The sequence below is a fragment of the Rhea americana genome, unplaced genomic scaffold (assembly GCF_003343005.1).
Source record: "Rhea americana isolate MKP2758 unplaced genomic scaffold, rheAme1 scaffold_119, whole genome shotgun sequence".
NCBI lineage: Eukaryota > Metazoa > Chordata > Aves > Rheiformes > Rheidae > Rhea > Rhea americana.
In genome coordinates, this window is record NW_028185250.1 from 1257889 (window position 1) to 1282801 (window position 24913).

General features: G+C 48.1%; 1 protein-coding gene across 1 annotated transcript in view; it reads right to left on the minus strand.

Annotated features, from left to right (window-relative positions):
* Nucleotides 1–17858: 17858 nt before the first annotated feature.
* Nucleotides 17859–24913, minus strand: part of MDGA1 (MAM domain containing glycosylphosphatidylinositol anchor 1) — a 141989-nt gene continuing 134934 nt past the window's right edge. The window contains exons 15-17 of the mRNA XM_085320568.1: nt 22313–22443; nt 20062–20170; nt 17859–18416 (exon numbers count right to left, since the gene is read on the minus strand). Coding sequence (XP_085176694.1) covers nt 18325–18416; nt 20062–20170; nt 22313–22443 — 332 coding nt within the window. The 3' untranslated portion in view covers nt 17859–18324. The remainder of the gene's footprint in view (nt 18417–20061; nt 20171–22312; nt 22444–24913) is intronic.

Here is a 24913-nt window from a genome sequence, read left to right on the forward strand (position 1 = left end):
TCTTGTCCCTCCTTGGCTGGCAGCCATTTGAAGTTAATGGTCCAGTTGATGATTTTATATTACAGCTCCAAGGTAACTCTATTCCTATGCTATTCCTATGCTAACAGGTCCTGATAGATATTCCTRTCTCTGCTATTATTCTGCGACTTGCCTGTTGTCTTGGGAAAGAATTCCACCTCTTCATAACCGGTGGGATAGTAGGACAAAGGGAGCACAATTGCAGGTGCCTGTGTTTTTGGAACAGAAGGCCATATATTTTGTGTGAAGTTTCCTGCACCAAGGAAACTTTAACATAGCTTGAAGTGCCAATAAATGGCTATTTTAAAATGGGTCAAATAATAGTGTCCTAAAAGTGCCTATTTCCACCTTATAAAGGAAAGCAAAATCACTATCTCTGCTTAAAACACCTGCTTTGTGAAAGCTGACATTTGACCAGAGGATTCCCATTCTGGTTACCAAAGTCCTTTCTGATGTTTCAGAAGTGAGAAGTAAATCACATTGAAGTGACTGGTGTGGAGAACAACTGGGCCCTACTACCCCTTCTGATACCACATGTCCAGATTGGCTCTCATACTAGCAGGTCAAAGACTAAAGGGTTATGGCACGGGTCAAAACAGACGTGGGTCTCAGTGCATACTACATGCTGTAGCACATGCAATACGTACAACTTATACAGATTTCAGTGAAAATTTGAGCACCTCAGTAGGGTGCTCAGGGGATTAATCTTTACTAAGTTGTCTAAGAAACTAACCTAGGAGCTTATCTAGGCAGTRTTAATGTAGCTATGCAGCTACCCACATTGCTAAAGACTTTTTTCCAGGCAGATGGCAAAGACTTGAAAAATTCTCATTGCAGTGGGCAAGCATTCAAGCCCTAGGTCGACACACTACCATGAAGYTGCTTGGCTAAGGCCGTTGAGGAAGTCTTTCGCAGTGCTAGAAAAGCCTCTCTCTTGCCTTCCTGCCCTCTCTACCAACACGACTCTGTTTCCATCCTTGTTACCCTTGACAGACCTGATAAAGCACAGACACAAGAAACCCAGACCATGCACAGTGAGCTCCTGAAGGTGTTTGTCTGGTGTGGACCAACGTTCTCAAACCTATCTCAGAGGACAGAAGGTAGCCTTGTCTTTGCCCATACTGACTAGATCCATCATTAGCAAGCACCATCTCTCAGACATGGACAGGCTAAAGCAGAAAGCCTGTACTTGCCTTCTGCAGCTCGTGGTGGGTTGAGAAAGCTGAGAGCTATTTGGACAGCACTTATGGATTATTTTGCTATGAATCAATATCTTACCATAATGATCTCATTTACTCATGTTTCAAACTAGGTAATAAAGTTGAATGCTTGACCAGATCATCCTTCATCCATTTACACTTCCTCCTTGCCTTGGCACAGAGGAGAGGAGCCCCTCTTCCATTAATTAGCAGCCCTTGGAGCAGTGAGGTTACACCTTGAAATCTCACAGCTCTCCTGCTCTCRTGTCTGGATATCTTCATCATAAGGTGGGAGGCCAGGCCAAACTGTGCCCATGGTGCCGGCTCCACAGGAATAGGGCACTGGGTGTTAGTCCCAGCCTAACCGCAGTGCTAAGATTGGAGGCGGAGGGGAATGAGCTCACACTCTGTTCAGATGGTGACATTTCCATAGGGTCAGGCTCATTCATCATGATATGATGGCTGAAGAGAGCTGTTACTATCTTGAGTTGTCTGGCTGCCTCGCTTGCTGCAGTCAGGGCTTGGACTCCCTGAGCTCCCCCCAGCAGCTCTGGTTGAGGGCAGCTTTCTGGAGAACCGTGCACATGGCTGGTCTGGGGGAAAGCCTAGCTCCCCACAGGATAGCTAGGTGAGAAGGGGCTGGTCACCCCCTGACAGCTGGTCTCTAATACCCTGCCCTGACTAGCTGCTTAATTTTTGCAGCATACAGTGCACTTATTATGTTTTGCCCCCTTGATCAGCACTGGTGAGTGGTCTTTCCCTTTGTATCACCTCTTCTCCGTATGGGCAACAGGTAGACTCCCTCCAACACACATCCCACCTGCATGGGTACTCACTGCACTGCAGACTGATCTGCTTCCACCTTTTCTCCTGGCTGAACATATCATCTTCTACTGTTGCTGGGGCCTTTTGATGTCTGATGTTCAGCAAAGCACCCATGCTCTCTAAGTGACCACTTGGCTTTTGTGGCAATGATGCTTGCTCAAAATCAGAGCATCTTTCAGCTTAAATCAAATGTGGCCTTACCTTTCTCTKTGCTGCTTCCTCAGGAGCTGACTTCTAGGGCAATGCATATTACCAGGTATTACAAGCAAAGCAAATGCTTGTAGTCAGACAGCTCATTAGCTCCTGCAGCTTTGGGGATGCCCCAGCACCTTTCCTCTGCTCTCTCTGTCTGCCCTGTGATGAGTAAAGGCCGGTACTCCCCTAAACACCTTTGACAGCACTAGATAAGGAGTTATTAGAGAGTAATTAATCTGCAGAAAGAAGAGCATGAGAGGAATCAGTTGTATGGCAGAAGCATGGTGTRTAGTGGGCAGCCAGGACTGCAGCGGATTGGAGATGGGGAACTGTCTTGTGCCTCTCCCTTGCTGTCAATTAGTCTAAGAGGTTAATCTTACCTCCAAGGAGACAGGAGACCTTAGAGCAGTATTCAGAAAACCACAGCCAGACTCTCTGGAGATTAATTGGGGCCTTTCACCTCCTTCTTGCTGCTTCTCAACCATTTGCTCCAGAGTGCAAGTAGAAGAGGAGGCACTTTTAGTTTGCCAGACACTGGGAGTCAGCACAGCTTTAGCAGTGCCCCATAGTCCAAGGGGTAATGGGGAAAGAAAGCCAGGAAAATGTGCTTTGCTCCTGGGAATAGACTCTCGTGTGCCAGGACAGTGCCTGCAAAGGCACTCGACATGGGCTCCCAGCCCCAGCTCTCAGACCCTGCAGTCACCTCCAGTGCCCTCCTACTCTCACATACTTCTCTGTTCTTAGGTCCTGAGATTAACTCTCACTCATTCATTTCTTTCACCTGGCCCCAGAGTCCTGAAGCCTGCTGCCTATCCCCTTTGCCAGGCCTCTACATTTTGCTTATCATTTAAGTCCAGCCCTTTCCCTTGTGAAGGGAGAGCTGAGATCCAGGGCAGACTGGACCCACAAGCAGGACCGTATYCCCCACTGCACCCAAAACTGTAGCAGACACAGTCTCTATCCTGAGAGGATCCAGCAGGTCTGGATCTCCAAAGTTGTTGCCTCTCACCTCCTTCCGTCACCCAAATGACAATACACCTGTTTCTCCCTGTAAGGAGGCTCTGTGAGTGACCATAAGTGATAACTTGCCTTCTTCTGTACCCTTTCCTCTGCTGGGAACATGTGTGGAGAGGGATTTGTCTGTGCAGAGGGGGAGCTGATGTTTTGCCAGTGCACTGCAGGAGAGTACACATACATCCATGCAAGGASGTGTGCCTTACCCCTGCTGCTGGAGGAGCACGATGGTGACTTCCCTCCCTGTCCAACAGAAGGTAAAAGGGAAAGGCCTGTCTGGAGATCACCACCAGAAACAGGTGACTCCTCCATTGGGGAGGAGCAAAGGATGGGGTTGTGCTAAAAGAAGATCTGGATAGCACCTGAACAAGCTGCATGTCGAGTATGAATGGCAACTGTTTATGAGCCYTGGATTCAGCTACTGGATTCAAGCTCAGTTATTAAGATCATAAATCATGCAGACAGTCACAGAGAAGGCTGACAAGGCGGGCATGCGCAGCCAGAAATGTTGGCAGTAGCCATCACAGGCATACAACTTCTCTGTGTTGCATGTTATTTTAAAAATTTTTCATTTTTATGGCTTTGCTGTCAGTGTTCTCAGAAAAAACAGACCTAATGTCTTCAGGCTCCCTGATTTCCTGAAGACCCAGGCATGAATTCCAAGTAGCTCTTGGAAGTGCAGGCTGAAAAGTGGGGGTGAAATGGCATTAGCTGGGGGTGCAGGGCTGGGGCTGAGAGTGAGCAAGAGGAACGGAATAAGAGGTGGAAGGCCACATCAGGAGTAGAGAATCAGCAGGACTGAGGAAGGCATTTTCTTCCCCTGCCAAATGCAAGAGGAAGTTTCTGGTGAAAGGAGAAGTCAGTCTGTAGTGCTGCCAGCAGTGGGAGATGGAGCTACTTAAGGTAGTTGGGAGTGAGGTGTGTAAAATTAAGATGGAGGTGAGCTGCAGTCCTTTGCCTTGGGCAAGCCACACAGTTGCTGCTGGCCTCTGTGTTGCTGTGACTAGTCTGCTCCCAGGTCCAAGACTGTCATTTTGTAGCCAGGTCTGGTACCTCTGCTCTACACTGCAGATGTGATGGCTGAATGGAGGATACGACAAGCAAATCCTTGCTCACTTGTGGCTGCAGGAGCCTCCTGCAYCTCCTTCTGTCCTTTCTGGTCAGATGCTGGCATCTCTCTGAAATCTCCCTTATAGCCTGATAGAGAAAGGGAATTTATGGTGCATAACCTCCAAGCGTGTGAAGAACAATTCTGCAGCTGAATATGTACTGGCCACATTGACTGCGATGCTCTACCTGTGTGAGCAGCAAGTTTTGAYAGTTTTCACTACTTCTGCAGGCAGTAGTGAGCCCCTTGCACATTATTTCCCCCCACAAAAACACAGGCTCCCTGTTCCAGCAGGAAAGAGATGTCAGACCCCCCACACACACACACACAAAGAGAGGAGGTGAACAGCATCCATGCCCTGCTCCAGGGCAGGCTTGTGGCCATGATAAGTTATTAGCTTGGCTCCCTTTGCATTTTGTGTCCTGTTAGACTCAAGGCCTGCTCTCTCCCCTGCTCTTCACACATCCCAACACCTCCTCTTCCCCCTCACTGGGCTGATATGTGGTCAGCWTGCTGTCTTGCCTGTGATCTGAGGCATCCTTGGTGGCTGATCACTCTTGGGCTTCTTCTTGGGGCTAACCAAAGGCTGGGGCAAGGAGAGTGAGTCCTGAAGGGGCCTGAGAGACATGAAGGCAGGCGAGAGGTGCTGGGCACTGCGAGGCCAGGCTGCACCATCTGCCTCCTCCAGTCAAGAGTCCTCAGGGTGGCAAAGTGGGCCAAGATGTGGCTGTGTGAGGCTAAAGGAATCAAGGTGGCTGGCCTCACGAAAAAGTTGGACAGTGCTGGTGGTGGGACATGGAAAGAGGAGTGATTCCCACCTTCACCTCCCAGAAGAGAGATTCGATAGGAGCAAAAGGTCAAGAGTAGCTCTGCAGCTGGTGTCAGGGTAGGAATATTGCTGACATAAAAGGACTAGGGGAGGAAATCAGGGATAGAGCCAGTGTCCTCATGTGGATGGACAAATGGACTATGTGAGAGACCATGAAATGGAAGAGCATGACAACCTGTATGGAGAGACAGAAGTAGAGGGGTGGCCTTCCACCAAGGGATGCCCAAGCATCTAACATAACCCAACATGTCTTCCCTTTCCCTGTTGATAGACAAGGCTTTCCGAGCCAGACACACAACCCCACTCTGCTCCAGGGCTCATATGGGCTGGCAGGATGTTGCCAAAACCCAGCCCCCTTTGGTGATGGTGAGCTGTAGCTACAGCCCATATCTCTAAATCTTTTCTGCTTTTTAGGTCACTATGTTCTGCTTATAAATCCTGGCTCTGTTGTGCAAGCCATAAATCTTCATCGCCAGTCAGTATCATTTATTTTTTCTCTAGTCTTGTTAAACAAACAGGGTCAGAATGTTTAAAATCCAGACTGTTGTATTTTCTGCAGTTTGGCTCATAAAAATTATTCTCTTCTTCTCTGGGAAAGTGTCACAGACTCAGGGCCGGGCAGGACTGTTTGGGAATTTGGAGGGAGAGAAGGATGGGGAAAGAGGGATCCCAGAAATGATCTGCCATTCATCCAGCTGTCACACATASGCACAATCCTACGTACGAGTTCAGCACACCCATTGCACCTACATGCACACAGCTTTGCCCTCCCTACTTTRACACACCAACAAACTCACTACCATGTCACTTCCACCTTCACTGAGACACAGYGTACAATTTTGCACAGACCACAGCTGTATCTGTCTCCCCAGCCCCCATATCCATCCCCAGATACCTGGCAGGGAATCACACATGCAATTCCCATCCTCTTGCTTGCAAAGCAGGGCTGTTCACCAAAACCTAGTGTCCCAGCTCAGCRCTCTGCTGCTCTCCACCCTTCCCAGTGCCAGGATCTCCTTCCCAGCCACACCATTCCCCAACTCTGCTCCTCATTCTGTCCCACAAGATGCAGCTGGGTCCCCATCAGGGAGAAGAAGCCCCTCTTCCCTGCTGCTGCCTAGGGAGGAGGAGTCAATGAGAGCTGTGGTTTGCATGTCATCACAGTAGGAAACAGCCCCCACCAAGTGTCGGTACCAGGGGAGCCCTGCACAGGAACACGGTTCCTCTAGCAAGGCATGTGTGAAAATGCAGGCAGAAAACACGGTGCACCCACACTGGGCCTGCCAGGAGCCTGCAAAACAGCAGTGAAGCCTCCTCGTGTATCTGTATTATGCTCTCCTTCTTAATGACTGCACGAATACAGTTTCTCTAGGATTCACGTGAAGAACCAAGTTCACTTGAGCACACAGTCAATACACCTTTAGATCTTCATCACTCACTGTCTGGCTCCAGGCTTTATTTATTGCACGATATCCAATTCCTGAGCCAAAGACAAAAATAGTTCATTCCCTTGTGGCCTTTTGGTGTGGCATTCCCAGTGATCACACACTTTTAACAAAATTAACATGGCTTCTACCTTTGGAGGTGACTCCAGTGCACACAGCAGGGGCTGAGCCATAGCAGCTTTATAATCAATAGTACAGAGCACCTTGTGGGAACAGTCTGCACCTCAGTCTAGTTTCTAATCTGGCTATACATCCTCCTCTTCCCACTGGAAGAATATGTCTCACTGCCGCATAAAGTCCAGATGTGAATTAGTGTGTAGGTTGTGTGGAGGACCACAGACAAGGAGTAAGGCATAGGTACAAACTCTGACTTAATTTCCAGAGGTAATTCTCAATGGCAATGCCCCATTTGAGAAAGCCAGGGCCYACATGCTTTTAGTGTGTATTTAGCATTCGACAGCAGAAAATACCCTGACAGTTGTGAGTGCTTCTGCAAAGCAGACCTCCAAGTGTCAGGACATCTACAGCAGGTTGAATTAAAAATTAATGACAAAAATACAGTCAAAGTGATAAAGTATCATTTGCTGGAGTATACTCCAGCTCTCTCAGTGATATTTAGCAGCTTCATGTGTTCCTTTTCTGGCTGCAGCCCCTGCCTCACGTACCGCTGAGCTTGTGCAAGAGATGAAGCCAGGTTCCTGCAGAACACAGTCTGCTTTCTCACCCAACCCCTGTGCATCASCAGAGCTGTTCTAGCTTGTGTGCTGAAGGAGGGGGGCCCTGAGGAAAAAAAAAATCACTGTAGAATTGAACTCTATGTATCAACATGTGCATGGTGAAAGTGAACTGTGCTTGTGCTTGGGTGACAGAGGTCAACTCTGTGTATATAGATATGTGTCTATGTGTATACATATATATATATATATATATATATGTCTATACATACATATCATATACATACTATATATAGCTATATACACACACACATATATATTTATGCATATATTCAAAGGTACATCCTATCTTTAAGATTTGAAGCTCCCCAGTGATTCCAATATCCAGCTCCATCCAGACTTCCATCTGGAGCAGGTATTGTTCAATATGGGAGAGAAGGAAAGAGAGGGACTTCTAGGTGTGATTAGTCTCTTCTGAAATAGCCAGCCATGCCACCAGTGAGTTTCACATCTGCTTGCTCCAAAGGAAGCATAGGAGGCAGGATGCTGGGCTGACTAGTAGGACCTTTTTCCTTGCATTGACCCAAATGTTCTTCTTGTAGCCCTAGGTGGCACTGACTTAGTATGATAACCCTAGCAGAAGTGGAGAGTGTGGCTGTAGCTTATATGATGTGCTAGCCCATAGTCAGGGGAGGTATTCRTATGCTGCTTTAATGGTTTAGCATCTATAAAACCCTCGCCARCAACTGCAGCTCATGGCATGTAAAAAAAACCCTATGCTGAGGCTCTCACATCCAGTTGTCTTTAGTGATGCTCCAATCACAGTGCTCAAATGAAGAAATTTATACTTAGGCTTTAACTGGAAAAGCTCTGCAGACCCCTGTGGGCACAGAGAAGACAMCTTCACCTGAGAAAACCCCCAGTGCTACATGGGCCATGGCTTGCACTGCTCATTCCATAACAGTAGGATTTGTCTCAGAGTAACTGGGCCTGTGCTGGAGACCTTGGGGTGGARAGGAGCACTAGGACAAGAAGGTCTGGTGCCACGCTGAAGTCCCACAGCTACCAGCTTGTTTGGCACCTACTAGTTTTGGAGCTGCTGTCCAGCCTCCTCTCCTCACAGGAGAGGCCAGGAGTGAGTGACAGAACAGGACCAACTTTGCTTAGCAGCAGCAGGAACCAGCAGGCCTGTGGTAGAAAGGAGAGATTTGGAAAAGATCACCAACACTGCGAGATAATGCAGCATCAGGGAAGGACAGAGCGAGGCTCTGTGCTGCCCACCCCATTTAACCTTTGCACAGCTCACCCAGTGCTAAGAGCCCAAAAYCTACCAGTGCCATATCCTATGATTAGCTGCAATGGCAGGGAGAGTAGGAGGAGGGCAAGGTGAGCAAAAATGAGAAGCCTTCCCAGGGGTCTAACCAGACCTCTTGGAAACACCCAGGGGTCAAACACGCACCTCAGTGTTAGGCAGTAATACCAGTTCCTTCCAGCTTCAACCACTGTGAGCACAAATTGAAAGCTGTATCTAGGTTTTCTGATTGTCATCCCAGCCTGGCACAGACAGACACACAGACACACGCACTTGAGTACTACAGCTTTATTTGAATGAAACAATCCACACTGAAAATCTATAAGTTACGTGGTGGGTGCGTCAGGGTTGGGGGGTGGATGAGGAAACATTTATGAAACATCTCACCCTGTTTCAAAAGTTCAGGTCAGTCCCTTTGTGTTTTGTGCTTTTAACATTGTGGACGGCTTGGTATCGTGGTGGTGAGAAGGTCCCAGCTCTGCTTGATGACAGTGGTGACACCTATGAGAGGCGGAGTGGGACAGGATGAGACATGGTGGCAATGAGGGAGGTGGGCAGAGGATGAGGCTCTGTCCCAGGGCCACCACCCAGGATACTGATGAGAAAAGAAACAAGAGACATGAGAGGACCCCCCCTGTCCTCCGTATTATCCCCAAATACACAGAATCTGTGTGTAGCTTATTTTTGGGGGGTATTTATAAATGCTTCTGTCAGGTCAATATATTCTATCTACTGGCCTCGGCGACCTGGAAGCTTAAGGGTGGTGCGGTCTCACTGGGTCTGGATCCCACTGAAGTGGCTCACCGTTGGGCCTGAGCTGGTTCTTCCTGCCACTTGCAGAGCTGAGGACAGGATTTTGGTGTGATCCCCTTCTATGGGATCCAGCGATGAAGTCTTCCRCTAATCTCTCCAGGCTGGAAATGAAATGCCTGACAAGGATGAGTTCAGGGCGGGGGATGGAGGGAGGAAAGATATGGGAAACACTACCTGAAACTCAACCATGRCCAAAGATGGAAGATGCCACAGCTGCTTCCCCTTAAGACAGTTGCATGTCAAGTGACAGCCCCTCCACTGTGCACATTGCAACAWAGGCAGAATGGTTCTGGTTGGGAAAAAAGACCCAAGGAAAAACACGCTGGTACAAAATTCTCCATCCCATATAGAAGTTAGAGATTGTCTCTACACTGCCAGGGAAAAGCTGTGACTCAAACCACAGAAAAGAGTCTGTAGCATCCCCAGCTTTTTGGAAGTGGTCTGAGAGATGAATGCATGCTGTTGAGCCCTCTACAGTGAGATGGTAAATCTAGAAGGTCTCAGGAAAGGGGAATGGGGGCCAAGCTATTCTGTTCGAAAGCCCTGAYACTAGGCCACTTGATCCAGAGTTCATGCTAGCAGTTACATCACTGCACTTGGAAGCTGGGGGTGGGAAGCTGAGGAGGACAAACATTCAGGCTCAAGAAGAGTAAGAGGTCACTTCCAGCAAACTCAGAGTCTTCTTGTCCCAGTATAGCATATCCCGAGACCTCTAGAAAAATAACCAAATAAATGCACAGGACGGCTCCTGTGCTCCCCAGTGTGAACACTTTCCCCCATTGGCATCTGAGTTTCCCCAGGAAAATCTCCAGTGCTCAGTTCTCCCTCATTGCTTAGCCTCTSTGTGGTACATGCTGCCATACACACAGAAGACTTATAATGTTGTCATGGGTCAGTGGTTACGGCATTTCAATGACAGAAAGAAGTATATTTTCTCCTTTCATGACAATGCAGGTGCTGTCTAAGCCTCATCCCTAGTGACCATGCTGCTGTGGCCTCTTCTCACTGTCACTCTGTGTTTATATACCTACTGGTTCCCAAGAACAAGACCCAGTGACTCAAGACATACCGAATGCGGCACCTTGGAGGGTACTCAGCACCTTGCTTGAGATGCTCAGCACAGGATCAGGCACTTGAAGGGGGACATCTGCAATCAGTTCCTGGGACAGCTGAAGGATGGGCTGGACCAGCAGGAGACCTGCAATGAGCTGGAGTGCAGACAGTAGGAGAAGAAAAGGGTGGGAACCAGCCAGTGATGCTGCTGCCTCCAAAAAGGGCTTTTACGTCTTTCCCCACTGCATTGGTGGCAGGTATGAGGCACCCACACCTCAGTTTCCAGTCCTGATTCCTTTACATGCTGCTAATATCAAACACCTCACCTCACCAATGCTGGATCTACCAATACAAGCAACACCCGGAGAGAGCTTCACCCCAGGGCTACACTATATAAAGCAGTTAYCAAGAGAAAACTAGCTGGTGCTGCCAGCAAAGGTTGAGAGTCAGACGGCGAAGTGGGGCGGCACTCTCTCTTAACTGGTTCAGACTCAGCCTGTGCCCTGAGCAGCTGTAATACTGAGGGCAAAGGAGCTGCTACTCATCCAGAGTGGTTAAGGAGGGTGGTTAACCTCTGGCATGTTCCAGCTCCTACTCGGTGCCTGGCTATGGTGACTATCTGAGGCACAGCACAGTTATGCAAGCTTTGAACACCAGTGAGTAAATCTCCATTATAACAGCTGTGTTTCATGCAACTGAAAGCCACACTGCTGCATAAATGGCAGACTACAGCATGGCTCCTTGAGCCAAAGGTACGTCCTCGCTAGCAGCAGCAGGCCTTTTATCTTCTGATAGGCCTGACTGGTAGATGGGGAGAACATATAACTACACATGCAGGGCTGCTGCTCAGGCAGTTGCCCTTCACTTGGTTCAATGCTTCAGCCAAGTACCTGGCTGTTATAACATCAGAGACAGTGAAGCAATGAGCTTTGAGTGCCTACATTGTGGTGGATACTGGCACTGTGTGAGATCTGTCCAGCTGCCTCTATATTATGCTGTACTGGGGCCATCGTGAGGGTAAAAAAATCTCACTGTGAGTCAGGCATTTGTGGCCAAAACCATCTTAGGACAAGAGTTAACAAAAGCACAAAACTATGCCTCCCTCCRTAGAACAAATGGCTTACAAGCCATCCCAGACCCATGCAAAACCCGGATTTGCCACAGACCTTCACAGCTCTCCAGAAAAAAGCATGTTCACCCAGCTCTCCCTTTGTAACAGCTTCCAGCACAGATGGTGTCTCCTTCTCCCTCATTCCTTCGTTCCTTGCCCCATGCTGAAAATACCACAGCAGGAAAAGGAGCAGAGTGAAAGSAAGCACTCGTGTGCTGGGATCTGAGTGCTACCTCCCTTCACAGTTTCTCCATGGGATCCTCTGTGCGGGCACAGCTCCCGCAGTACACACAAGCAGAGGCGTTCACCCCACGGGCCACGGCAGCACTCCGCACGGGATGAGGCAAAGCTCCAGAGCACAGCTGGCTCGCTCGCCAGCTTGGCTGCCTGCTGTCCTGAGCGCTCGTGCGCTTTTGTCACTGAAGAAACCAAACCACTGCACCAGGATGTAACCTGCATTAGGTCCCTGAGGGAACTAACTTGTGCTCTGAAATGCTGCTGTCTTCCAGATGCACCATTGCTGCCCAGGCAGCCCCACCAGCCCCTCTGGCTGTGCCAGAAGGCTAATGCASCAGACCAGATCTAAGCAACACAGAGCATAGCAAGTGCCAGAGGCAGCTACGAACGAGACCGAGCCCTGCACTCCCCAGCAGCCAGCCAGCCACACGGCACAGGGACACAGGCAACCTGGCTAACCTGCCACCTCCCCCACCTCGAGGAAGGTGCTTGATGGCAAAGCAACTGAGCAGTCTGGCTGTACCCAGCTGCCGTGCATTGAGATTAGTCAGGGGAGACTGGACTTACTTACCAAGAGCTGTGGGAGTGACAGAGCTTCATTTTCTCATATAGCAGGATTAAAGGGCTGTTGATCAGGGCTCATGCTCATGTTACATTCAACCTGGAGGGCTAGATGCAAGGCACACTCTGCCAAAACAGAGTGGGATGATGTGTCTCTTCCATGGCTGTGAGGTGCCCTGGAGATTACAGCCCCTTGCAAGCTGTATTTCCTGCCTCTCTGGAAAGGCCATTTGGGTGGTGGTGGCCCAGGGCTGCCCCAGAGCACTCCCTGGGATGCATATGGCCTCCACGGCACATTTGCTTGTCTCTGGTTTGCTGTGACCACATCCGGCYCTGGGTAGCCATAAGAGGACTGCAGATTCCCCCCACAGCTGGCTAGGCAGTGGCAGGCAGTGAGCGCAAACAGCACGGGCCACAGCTGGACTGACTTTCTCCAAAGAGGGAGCTGAAAAGCACGTATATACCATAGCTATCATTTGGGACGCTGAGYGTACCAGGGCTATTCAGCTCCCTGCTGGAAACCACCAGCTGCCAGTTATTATCACAGAGTGTAAATTGGGTCCTGTTAAAATGCATTTTCCAAAGCTTTCCAGGACTTACTTCTCTGCAAATGCCTCATGTCTACATTAAATGCYTTCGCAGACTGAGCGTGATGAACAGGTAACTGTGGGGCCACAGTACAACTCAAAAGGAGGCAACACCTGGCTTCCCCAGCAGTCTGCACAAGGCTTGGGGCTGCCCCTACTCTTGGCGACTGTATGGTGGGAGGCACCCGCGCTGGGGGCAGCCTGGAAAAGAAAAGACCCCCAAGGGCAGTTTGATGGAGAATGAGAGAGGAATCAAGGCTGGTCTCTGCTAAAGCCAGGAGTGTCAGAGAGGGCCTGGTTTGCACAGGAGACACTTACAGTGCAACTTCTGTCCCCATCAAAACACAGCGTCCTGCTCCCTGGGCTCAGAGCCAGGCATTGCTGGGAGCGGTAACACTGCCCCACAGCRCCCAGTTTAAAGCACAGAGCCCGTGGCACTGCATTCCCCTGCGCCCATCGCTGGCCTGTCCGAAGGCACCCACAGGGGTCATGGTGCTGCAGCATTCCCAGGGGGGGGGGTCCAGGAAAAAAACAGCACCTGGTCCGCCTGTGACACTAACACATTTTTGTGTCATTCTGGAGTAGGGCTCCCACTGGACTTTGTATACTAAGAAATTAAATTTCAGTATTTTGAATAGCAGCAGGGAATAAAGCACGATTTGTATCATGATTACTACACATATGCATATACCCAGAAATTATTCTTGCAAGACTGTTCTGAAATTTGCCAGCCTGAACACCTGAACAAAAAACTCATTTTTTCCCCCTGATTACTGCCCTACCTCCTCCCAGAATAAAACCACTTCACAGAAGAGCTCCATATCATTTCTCCCACAGCTGATATTCAGGCAGCACACTGTGTGATTGTGCAGAGACAGATCTGCACAGACGCCAATCACAACAATTCAGTTTGGTAGGTTTTGACCCATTTGCACACTAAGCAATGCACTGAAGTTTTTCATACAGATGAAACACCTTTTTACTCCCGTGTGCCTGGGAAGAGTTACGCTCAGGCATTCCAAATTACTTAAYGTCGCACCAAACGAAACATATTAGCTCTGTCCCTTTCCAGCGGCTGATCTGCATGGAAGAATAATGACTTACTACTATTACCAGCCAGGAGCTGCTTTTCAGAGCAAGTGGTAGGAATTTATRTTCTTATTTTTAAAAGCCCTGGATTCAAGTCCTGTTGATGACCTGGTACTAGGACTTTCACTGAACTGTRGGAACTATAATAAAAAAGTATTCTTTCAGAATACAATGAACTGCAAAAAGAGGTTTCAAATGAAAGTTTCCTTGTAAACCCTACTTGTAACTACACAGTAGCACTCACTACTTCTAATATCTACAGCTTACACCCAGGAGCCTGTGCACACACATATTTTGTGTTTTATGTCCTGAAAAAGAAAGAAATTGAGTATATATCGGCTTACACCCACACAGCATTCTTCCTAATGTATTTCTACAACTACCAAGCAGAGGTCTCTTTGTAAATAAAAGCAGTCTCTTAAATTTATATTGCACTTTTCTTCTGCAGGGATTTTCATACTATGTACAGGAATAATCTCCACCATCACCAAAATGCAGCCACTTCTGGGGTGGAATACAGCAACCACTCAACAGGCACAAAGCAACATAAAACACTAGGAAGTGAAACATAATGCATCCAGTTGGGACTGCAACAGATATTTAAGAAGACAATCTGTAATTACATTTAAGGACTGTAATTTAGCTAGAACACCGTTAAAATTGTGAGGGGATCTTTAATTGCAAGGGGTAARGAGCATGGCTTTATACCTCACCTGGGATGCATTACTTCCTCAAGGAGAATTGCCCCTCAAGCAATAAACCACTAATGCTACTTCTCTCAGAGAGGAGGGATGCTGCCTCCTCCACCACATCACACACAAGCCTCCTTCTTCTCAAAACTCCTCATCCTTGCTGCTAAATGTCTCCTTCCTCTGCTACACTCTCTCTGAGCCCATATGCCAGGGAAATCAGYTCCTGTCTTTCTTTCTCAGTACTTTGGACATGCTGAGGCACTCAGGTTAATGATTTTTTYCGAAAACATACCACCAGCTGCTCTCAAGCTAGAGATAATGAAGTAGAAGTCTAAGAGGGAAGGCACTCCCTGAGATTTATATGCAGGGCAATGGGCCAGTGAGCAGCACACCTGAGCCCTGCAGCAGCAGGAGGCCTCATCRCTGGCCAGAGCGATTTGCTTGCTCTGCTGTGGATCCACTGTGCCAGATGAGCTGCTTGACCCCTGAGCAGTGGATCAGCTYTGTGAAGCGTTTCTGTCCTTCTTCATAACAGTGCTGGCAGCACGGCCTGGACATCCTCTCTACAGGTCTCCCTTTCTAAAAATGTAGTGTCCTTTGCTGGTACTTGCCTCAGAGATAATGCTTTGTCCATGAGCTTAGGGGTCCACCTGCCCCAGGCCTCGCAACATCTCTGCTGCCCACCATCAGCTAAATGTATTTSCACAACCCCTCTTTCAAGGGCCTAAGCAGTCAGCAGGAGCAAGGCCGTAAGATCCTCTATCCCGCATAGCCTAAAATGTGACATGGTTACCCTGGGCTAAGTCTTACAGACAGGAAAACACTCCCTTCTCCACCTTGTGCTCCGTGAACACCCTTCCCCCCCCCCCAGGCATCAGCCAAATAACACATATATTTTGCAACTGACAGTTCAGGAGCCATCATGAGGCACCCAAGGGCCCCTRGAAAGTACCAGCTCTCTCCCAGGAATGAAAGTAGACTYTTACCAGGAGGAGGAGGARGAGGATTTCTTACCTCCACCAAACYCTAAGAAAAGGAAAAGTATTGGACTGAAAGAGCTCAGCTGAAAGAGTAGCAGGTGTACTGGCTGCCCATGAAAATAGCAATGGAGAGCAAGAAACAGAATCACTTTAGGTGACCACTACATCCCACTACAGCATTTTTAGGGCATGAGATACAGCCTCAGGTCTCCCAGTCAAATATTCTGTGTGATCGAGTTCTGGATTCTGGAGAGAGAAATGGAGATGGAAAAGATGGACAGGGCACAGTCCACATTCTTGGAAGTGGAGAAAATCAACAAAACAACAGGAGCAAGGCAGACCCTTATTATCCCCTTTCACGTCTTGCAAGACATCATATGAAGGAGCTCCCCTTGTCCCTTGGAGCTGATATGTTTTCTCTGTGATGCTGGCCAGGGAGCATTAGTGCAGATGAACTYCCTTCTAGCAGCTGGAGAGAACTGGGTTTCAGGACGTTAAACTGGATCTCTTGGGATTAAACGAAAGCTTTCCCCTTCTATCAGTGGAGGAAATGAGGCATCAACTATTTCAGGAAGCTGAGCGTTACAAGAGGCAGATAATACATTCAGGTGATTCTAGTCAAATGTTATTGTCCCGTATATTCACCAGAAGCTGAGGAAGGGGTTATGGACACTGGGGACTTCTTTAGGAACCTTGTACTTCTGCAACACCCCTGATGTGGAGTTCAGATGGGCTGTTCCTTAGAGGGAAGAGTCCTGCTTAAATGAACTGCCCAAGTATAGGCTAGTAAACCCCAATCCACAGTAGCTCTGCCCTGTACAGGGAGATAAGATATACCTGGAGCAGCTTCCAGTTGCAACTGGCATTTATGCAACAAGACTATTATGGCTCTGACTTGGCCCCCTAGACTAAGCCACAAGAATGGAGTGGACAAACATGGCTGCAACAGGTGGGGAGCAGAGAGACATCAGATTTATCCTTTCATTATATCAGCAGGAAAAAGATGAAATTCCAACCACTGTGTCTGTTCCCYCGTTTTTCAGTGGCAAAACAGGTCCATATTTCAGAGTAAAACTCTCTTTTGGGTAAAGCTTCCTGCCTTCATCCATCCTTGGGCATTTCTCTGCCTGTTCCACCTTTCAGCTTCTCTGCTCACTACTTTAATGATAGAAGTCGAGTAGCTGCAAGACTGTCTATGCCGACAAAATTCAGCCACCTTTCCCCTGAGCAATAAGGATGTTGCCACATTTCGCCCCCTCTGCAGCTAATGGGCTGCACGTGCTAAAAAGGCCTCAGGATGTGAGATGGCAATTTCAGAGCTGTCTGGACTGGCAGGGGCTGGGGTGTGGACAGAGGACCCTCAGTGTGTGGTGGAGAAAACTGAAATGTGTGACTCTTCCCATAAYCCAAAAAGCTTGAGCTGGGGGCAGTTAAGCAATTGAATAAAAGACCAAAACAAATAGTTAACAAAGGAGCGGCTGAGAAGCAATCCTGGGCCTAAGCCCAGGGTTGAGGTGACGCTCATCGCAGCATCCACAGAGGGAAACCGATGTCCGATGGCTCTCCCCCTTCCTACCCCTCCCCGCCCCACCCCATCCCATCGCATCCCTCAGCCCCACAGAGAGACCTTCCTGTTTGCGGCTCAGATCTGCCTTCACAGTTTCTCTGCCCAGCAAGAGGTGCTGAGACAGAAGGAGGCTTTCAGAGACCAAAGCTGCAGCCAGATTCAGCTGGGCCTTCTCCACCTTTCAGCATGGTCTGTGTGACAGGTCCATTCCTCATCCGTCTTCTTTGGGCTAGAGAGTGGGAAGCACAGAGAGGTGGAGAAAGGAAGGCAGCGCCAGCCAAAGCTAATCACACACAGGGCACTTAAACACATGAGAGCCTGGAAGATGTGGATGTGCAGAAGCACATGCGGTGCGAGGCAAGATGCTTCAGCCACCAGCACGCAAGGTGSCTGCTGCCCCACATGGAGGCCAATGGCACACTACTGCAGGACTCTGCAGCTGGAGTGGGGCAGCCACAGCCCACRGTAGGGCCTGGAGAGCCGAAGGGGAGCACTGCGGCATATGTCCACCAGGAAGTGGACYCTGCAGTAAAGAGGGTAACTGTTCCAGTAGAAATTTGTGCTTTAATATATTTTCGTTTGTTTGTTTAAAACAAGTCCCCACTTCCCTGAGGAAGCCCTGTCCAATGTTCTCAAGGAAACACGGGGGTGGTTTTTCCTCCTTCATTTGCTCTTTACATTTCTTCATTCTATTTTTGTCTTTTCTTCCTTCTTTTCTGTGTGTTTCTGTTTCCTTCCTTCCTTCCTTCTGCTCTTTCTGTCTCTCTCTCTCACACACACATGCTTTTTTGTTTTTGTCATTATTTTTTAATTTTCTTTGTTTTAGATATTAGGACTTTCTCAAGGAGTCCTCCAGCTCTGAACCAGATCCCTTTGCGTGATCATGCCTGTCAGTCTTTGGTAACATATGGACACTTTGGTGTGCCAGTGAGGAGGGGAGGAAGAGGAGCAGAGGTGTCTRAGTAGGAAAGGAGCAGGAATGTCTCGGTCCGAAGACAGGAGTGCTTGCTTGCCATCATCTGAGCAGCACGTAAAGGAAGAAAGTCAATAGGCCACAAAGACAAGGGCTTTGCAGGACTGGGACTCCACTTCCAGGAAGAGCAACCGCTACCAGCCAAAAAGAGAGGGAAAGAGAGGAAATTACTGACGGGATAAATCCAGATGTATCAAACAAGTCAATGCACATTAGTGCCATATCCTCCCCTCCACCCCAAACCACCTCAAACATTCCAGATCTAATGAAAGATCTTTCTACACTTCCCTGGACATTTTCAAGGCTTTTCAAAATTATTTCTTTTCCAGCTCAGGAGAAGATGTTGAATCTTAGTTACTTTTGCAAGCCAACTCTCTCTTCTTCCCCAGAAGACTGAACTTGAATTGAACTTGAATAATTAGAAAAATGATCTGTTGGTATTTTGGCTACAGTTTGACCAATCTAGGTTAAAACAGACCTTGAACTTCACCTGGAATTTTAAAATTTTAGGAAATTCTGACTATTTTGAGGTTTTGTTTCCTCTTTCACCTTTGRAGTTAATAAAATTGCTGGAATTGACTCTTTCTCAACAAGTTTTTGCTTCTGACAGTTATTCTTCCTTCAAAACTAAATGCAAAATTTGCATCTTGCTTGCAAGCTCCTGGTTGGCTCTTGTCTGTATATACTGAATGTCTGCTCTCCTGCCCATTTGGGGCATCTTGTTGAGGTTGTCGGCAGTACTACACTGAGGTGAAAGGCACACCAGTGATTTCCACTYGAGGACTAACATCAGTGCACCCCGCTATGGCTTTCAGCTAAGGTACATGCTAGTGAGAGTGGAATTGTCTCCATTTCTGCAATATTAGAATGAGAAAGATGTGGCTGGTCTGGGATAGGGGTGGTGGGATACAAAAGGTGATAACAGAGGAGAGATTTAGCTCTGATTTTAAATTCATAAATCAAGCTGTCTTTTYTTCCTTCACAATGATTGTTTTGTGTGTAAATACCTCACTGGTCTAAACTCTAAACAACAAGAAATGGGACAGCGTTGAAGATCACTGTACAGCTAAGGGGAATGGGAGAAAACCAAACGGAAGGAACCTTAAGCTGACTATCTGACTGATGAATTAGGCTGGGGAATTATCTCCCCAGGGAAGMGCATAGTCTCATGGATGCTTACAGCTTAGTCAAAGCACCCACTGTGAGGATCAGGGGAAGAAGTGATATCTACCTCAGGTAGCCTGCTCCCATCCCAGTATCTGCAATACTCTGCCTGGCTATACCTCTCTGCTTGGAGGCAAATGGGAAGAAACTCGGTTCTCCCTGACTCCAGGCCCCAACATGCAGAACTTTTTGTTGCTGGAGAAGGACTGACTTAATGCTGCAGAGATTCTTAAAGCCTGAAGATCTCCCTCTTTCCAAAGCTCTTGTGTTTAGGGTTTCTGGGAAACAAGATAATGCAGAAGCTTTTGGCTACCTGTGATGTATGTTGGGGATGAGTCCCTAACCCCAAGATACTAATGTAGACTTCAGCAAGTTGGCATCTGGCAGCACAGTCCCTAGAAGATCTGATTATTCATCTGAGCTCTTGCTGACCCACAGCTACAAAGCACAACTTCACGYGCCTGGCAGCCCCTCAGCAGACTGAGACAGTCAGACCATCTTGCTGGTACCATCCGTTCATGAACATGATTCAAAATCAGCTGAACATCCCTAGCACATGCATTCATCTGTGCACTCACACTGACTCTTTTTCCTCTGAGGTAAGAACACTCTCACCCTTGTTTGGGCCAATGGGCTTCCTCGGACAGTCTCCTTTTTTCAGGGTGACATCATCAATGGCAATGTCCCCCTCATAGCTTGTGCCACGGACACCTTCGAAGATGATCTGCAAGCAGAGCGACAGAGCACAGAGTGAGGCTGAGGCTGCAGAGGAACCTCTCTCTTTGGAGGAATGGGCTTACTGCTGGGCCTTGCAGATTGACTGTCATCGAGCCCCAGCAGCCCTAGAGGGAAACTCCTGCTGTACCGCAGCCTCCATTTCTCAGGAGCATTCAAGCACTAGTAGCTGACTTTTATGGCAGTTCCTATTCCCAACCTCCCTATTCTCTTGCAGGGGCAATGCCTCCTTTGACAAAGCACTTCCCCAAAAGAAAGCTAATGCTACTTATGGCTGCTCCACTACAACATTCCCCTGCCAAATGATGCTTTTCATTGCCAYAAGGTTCTTTGTACCCATTGCTTCCCAGTAGAAAGCCAAAGTGCTTAGTGCAAGCCATTAGGTCAAGCTGGGGAGCAACGTGCATCCACAGCCTATGGGTTGAGAGGAAGGGTGGCCAGAGCCTTCACCTCTGCCTGATACCCTCACAAGGCTACAGSCAATACCTGAGGTGGCTCTTGGGCTGGTTTCCTGCAGGAGACCTGTTTCCAGGCTGATTGCTGGGTCACCTCCTGACCTCCCACCCACGCTCCACATCAAGAAGAACAGTGAGACTTGCCTCACTGTTGGACAGCTGGATAGTTGTGGCTGTATCAGCCTCAGCTCCTTCAGTGGTCACCATGGTCCTCTGCCTCTCCTAACAGCCTGGGTACTGCTAGGTCACTGCCCACTGGGGCAATGAGAAAAGGCGGAGAGCAGCAGTCCCATCCTGTCCCTGTGTACTGAATCCCAGTTGCAGCCCAGTGCTGGGGCTGCAAAGTTGTACAATGCTGCAAGAGCCCATCCAGCACAGAGRTGCACAGGGACTGTTTAGGGCTGAGTAATGCTCAGCAGGGTTTAACTCTTGCTGCCAAGTGCACTATCCATCCCTATCATCCAGCACATCCTCAAACGTGGGCCCTCTCTCTTGCATCATGGCAAATATACTCCCAGTCATGACTCTTCTCCATTAACCATTCACCTTCGTCTTATTCTTATCATTCGCAAACTCGTACCCRCCTCCCTACTGCAGATTCCCCCCCAGGAATAGCCAATACTTGCTCAAACCACTGCGAACGCTGAAAAAGACAAACCACTGCGCAGCCTGCATGGGTCACCCTGAAACAACAAGGCAGTATACCTGGGATAGATAAGGAAAAGCACTGACCAGAGAGAGCATCTGTGCACATCCCCAAGTGAATGATTCCTCCCTGTTTTTTCAGTACTCATATGAGTACTCCAACTCTGGAGAGTTGGGCCCCATAGCTTACAGGACTAACCTCTGTGCATGTAAGTTAACGTTGAGCATCTGCAGAGTAACAGATGAGCATGCAGAGCTCTGCTTTCATTAAGTTTTCACTAATAAAACAGCACTGAACAGCACTTGCAAGAATAAATTCTTATTTACTATTTTGTAGTGCTCAAAAWTGTGCTTGGCATTTTGCCACAGTACCACAACTTAACAGTCTGCACAGGCTCAGCTCTTACAAGCAGCCATGCAACAACTWTGTAACATGTTTCACACCAATATCAGCAATAAAACCTCCAGTAACAAAGCAGCACACTTCCCTAGTATTCATAAAGTACTCTACAAGCAGTAGATACAGGCTGCCTAGTTCACATTCACAGTGGACAGAGGCAGTCCTACAGTCGTTAAGTCAGAGGGATAGTGCAGGTGGGCTGATGTAGCATACACTGTAAGAAACCTCTAGCACTCAGAGTCACCTTACACCAGCAGACCAGCAGGCCAGAGCCTGCATCCTTCAGCTGCTCAGGAGCAAGAGACCTGTTGCACAGACCTGTTGCTTAGAAGGAGCGCCACAACAAGTATTTTCCAGATCAATAACAATGAGAAAATTAATAGTATCAAATCACCGCTTACACATACTATAGTCGGATGGTTTCAGAGACAAATAGATTTGATTTTCATGTTTCCACTAAGTTCTTGCTGGTGAATTTTCCAGGCAATCACTCTCCAGTGACTGGGAAAGGAGAACTCCTACATGCCCTTCCTGTGCCTGACCAGTCCCTGCACCTGGGAAAACTATTACAGGCCATGGCACATGTACAGAGTAGGCAACAGCAGCCTCCTTGGCTGTGGATCTCACTTACCTGGAAAGGCCCTGGTGGGTTGATGGGAACATGTGCTTGTTGCCACATGTTCCCTCGGTTCCCGCTGAGTGACCAGACCTGTGTGTCRATGGCCCGTTTGTTCCGCACACGAACCAGTAGATTTAAGGAGCCTGTAAGAGAGAAACCAGGTGCTGGCACCATGGGGCAGGCAGGTAAGCCAGCCTGCTGTGCTGACACCCAGCATAGCTCTGGGGCCCAGCCTCATGCCACCATCACATTCACACGCCCCAGTGAGACCAGGGGCAGCCTGCAGAGCCCCAGTGTCATGGTATCCTCCGAAAGGAGCCAATTTTCTCCTGGGCTGACACAGATGTGTCACTTGTAATGTTTCATTCATCTGGGCTATCCAAGTGAGGATACAGACACAGATGAAGATGGAGAGGATGGGACGATGAAGAAGCAGTCTGTAGCACAGCTGGTGTGGCCCAGTGCAAGAAGCAGCTGACAAAAATACTGTCTTCTAGGCACTTCTGGAGGTGTCAGTCCAACCTACTCTTTGGAGTTGTCTCCAGCTCTAGAGCAGAGTAACATGCCTTTGTCTGGCTAAGTCTGGAAATCCTCTCAGGGCACCAATTTTTCCTAGTGTCCAGTATGAACCTTCTAAGCTACCATTTGCGGCCACTGCTCCCTGTTATATTGTCTAACACTACTGAGAAAAGTTTGGCTCTATTATCTTTATAATTGCCCTTCAGATAGTTGGAAGCCAACGGCTGATAGCAGCCTCCTCTTTGCCAGCGTAAGCCTAGTTCCCTCCACCTCCCTTCCACAGGATTTCCCCAAGGTATCAGGTACCTGATAACCCTCTGCTGGAGCCTAACCAGTTTCTCCCCATCCCTCTTCAGCTGGGGAGCCCAGGGCTCACGTTCTCCTCTCCCAGTTCACCACACGCACATGACCACTGTAGCCTAATGTCTYCTCTCTGCCCCTGGCCCTGGTCATTAGCCGCAGAAATCCAATCTGTGTCCTCAGTAGCTAGTTGCCTTGCAGGCCTTGGAGCGAGCAGCAGTTCTTTGGTAGTGCTGGGCAGTATTCCCTATACTACCCTGTCTTTCCCTCCCAGCCCATATATTTTAAGAGTGACACAAAAACTCTGTGAATTAGCACGTTGAATTCCTGTATCAGAATTCAACAGAAACAATTCCTGAAAGGCTTTGTCTGCCATTAAAACAAACACCAAAGACAACAAATATCAAAGCATTTACATTTTTTGCTTTGAAAAAAGTTTCACACCCCCACTACCCTCCACCACAAATGAAACTAGCTCAATTTGTCTTCCAAAAGTATATCTTTTTAGTAATCTCCCCAACTGACTTTTCTTTTCCTTTTTTGCTTCAATGAAAATATATTTGTAAATATTCACTCTGGGTCGAACTGAAACACTTTCTTTTCTTCTTTCAATTCAGCCTGCGAACTGAAAAAAACAACCACAGCTCTAGTCACACTGTTTTTCATCAGTGTTTCTGGCCTCCATGCATAGAAATACTTTATCTGAGAGCAGAGAGGCAATAAGAACCTTTTCCTATATGCCCATAGTCAGACTGTACTTAGGATACTGCATTCCAGATTGAGTATGCCCTTCTGAGAGGCAGCAGAGAGAGGTTATGGAAAGAAACTGAACAGTCCTTTCTTGCATAACCTCCTATATGATATCTTCCTTCTTGGCATGTGAGCCTTAAGGTCATTGTGTGAAGGATAGGGACTTGGAAGTACCCCTGTTGAGTGACTAGACATCAGAAAAGTAAGAGATAAATCATATGGAGTTCAGAGATGTATAATAAAGATGATGAAAAGTTCAGATTCTGAGTGGCTGACTTGGCTGAGACCAAAAGGGTAGAAGTATTTCCCTGAGTTGTCTGAACATCACCTGAGTTGCAGTCAGATTGGACAAGGAGACAGCAGAGCTTACTGCTAATTCCTATAAGACGAATCTGAATAAAAGGAAGGGGGAAAATATCCTTCTGCCTGGAAATAGCTCTGTCTAATGCCCTTCCACAGAGGTACCCAGCTTCCCACTTTGGATACACAGTATAACCCAAAAAGAGGAGCAACACAGCTTCTTATTCTTTCTTAAGGCCAGCAGCCACTGCATGACTACAGAGCTAGTAAGSTGAGGGGTTGAAGCTGAACAAAGAATTAGCATGAAACTGCTAGCAAGCAACGATTAAAAGAAATCATCTGCTATTCCAACCTTATTCAGGGACTGCAGCTAGGATCTGCTGTACAAGAGCTTGGCTGAGCAGCCAGCGCTAAGACAAATCAGGTGGCAAATGGACTTTGGTGCCCTAGGAAAAAAGGGAAGGCAAAATACAAAGGAACCCAGAAAAGCATCCGGAATGCAAATTAGTGCCCTCTAAGCACTGGCTGTGGATGCCTGGCCTAAACCCAAACCAAGCCTGAGCGTATCCTGGCTGACAGTTTCATGTCCTCACACACCTTTCAGCCCCCAAACCCTCTAATAAAACAATACAGTCTATAAGCAGATATTCTTCAGATGGTTTCCAATTAGCAGAGAAGTAACCTCATCTCCCCACAATGTGCGATGCTTCACCATTACTGTCTACATAAGGAAAACTGATGGTC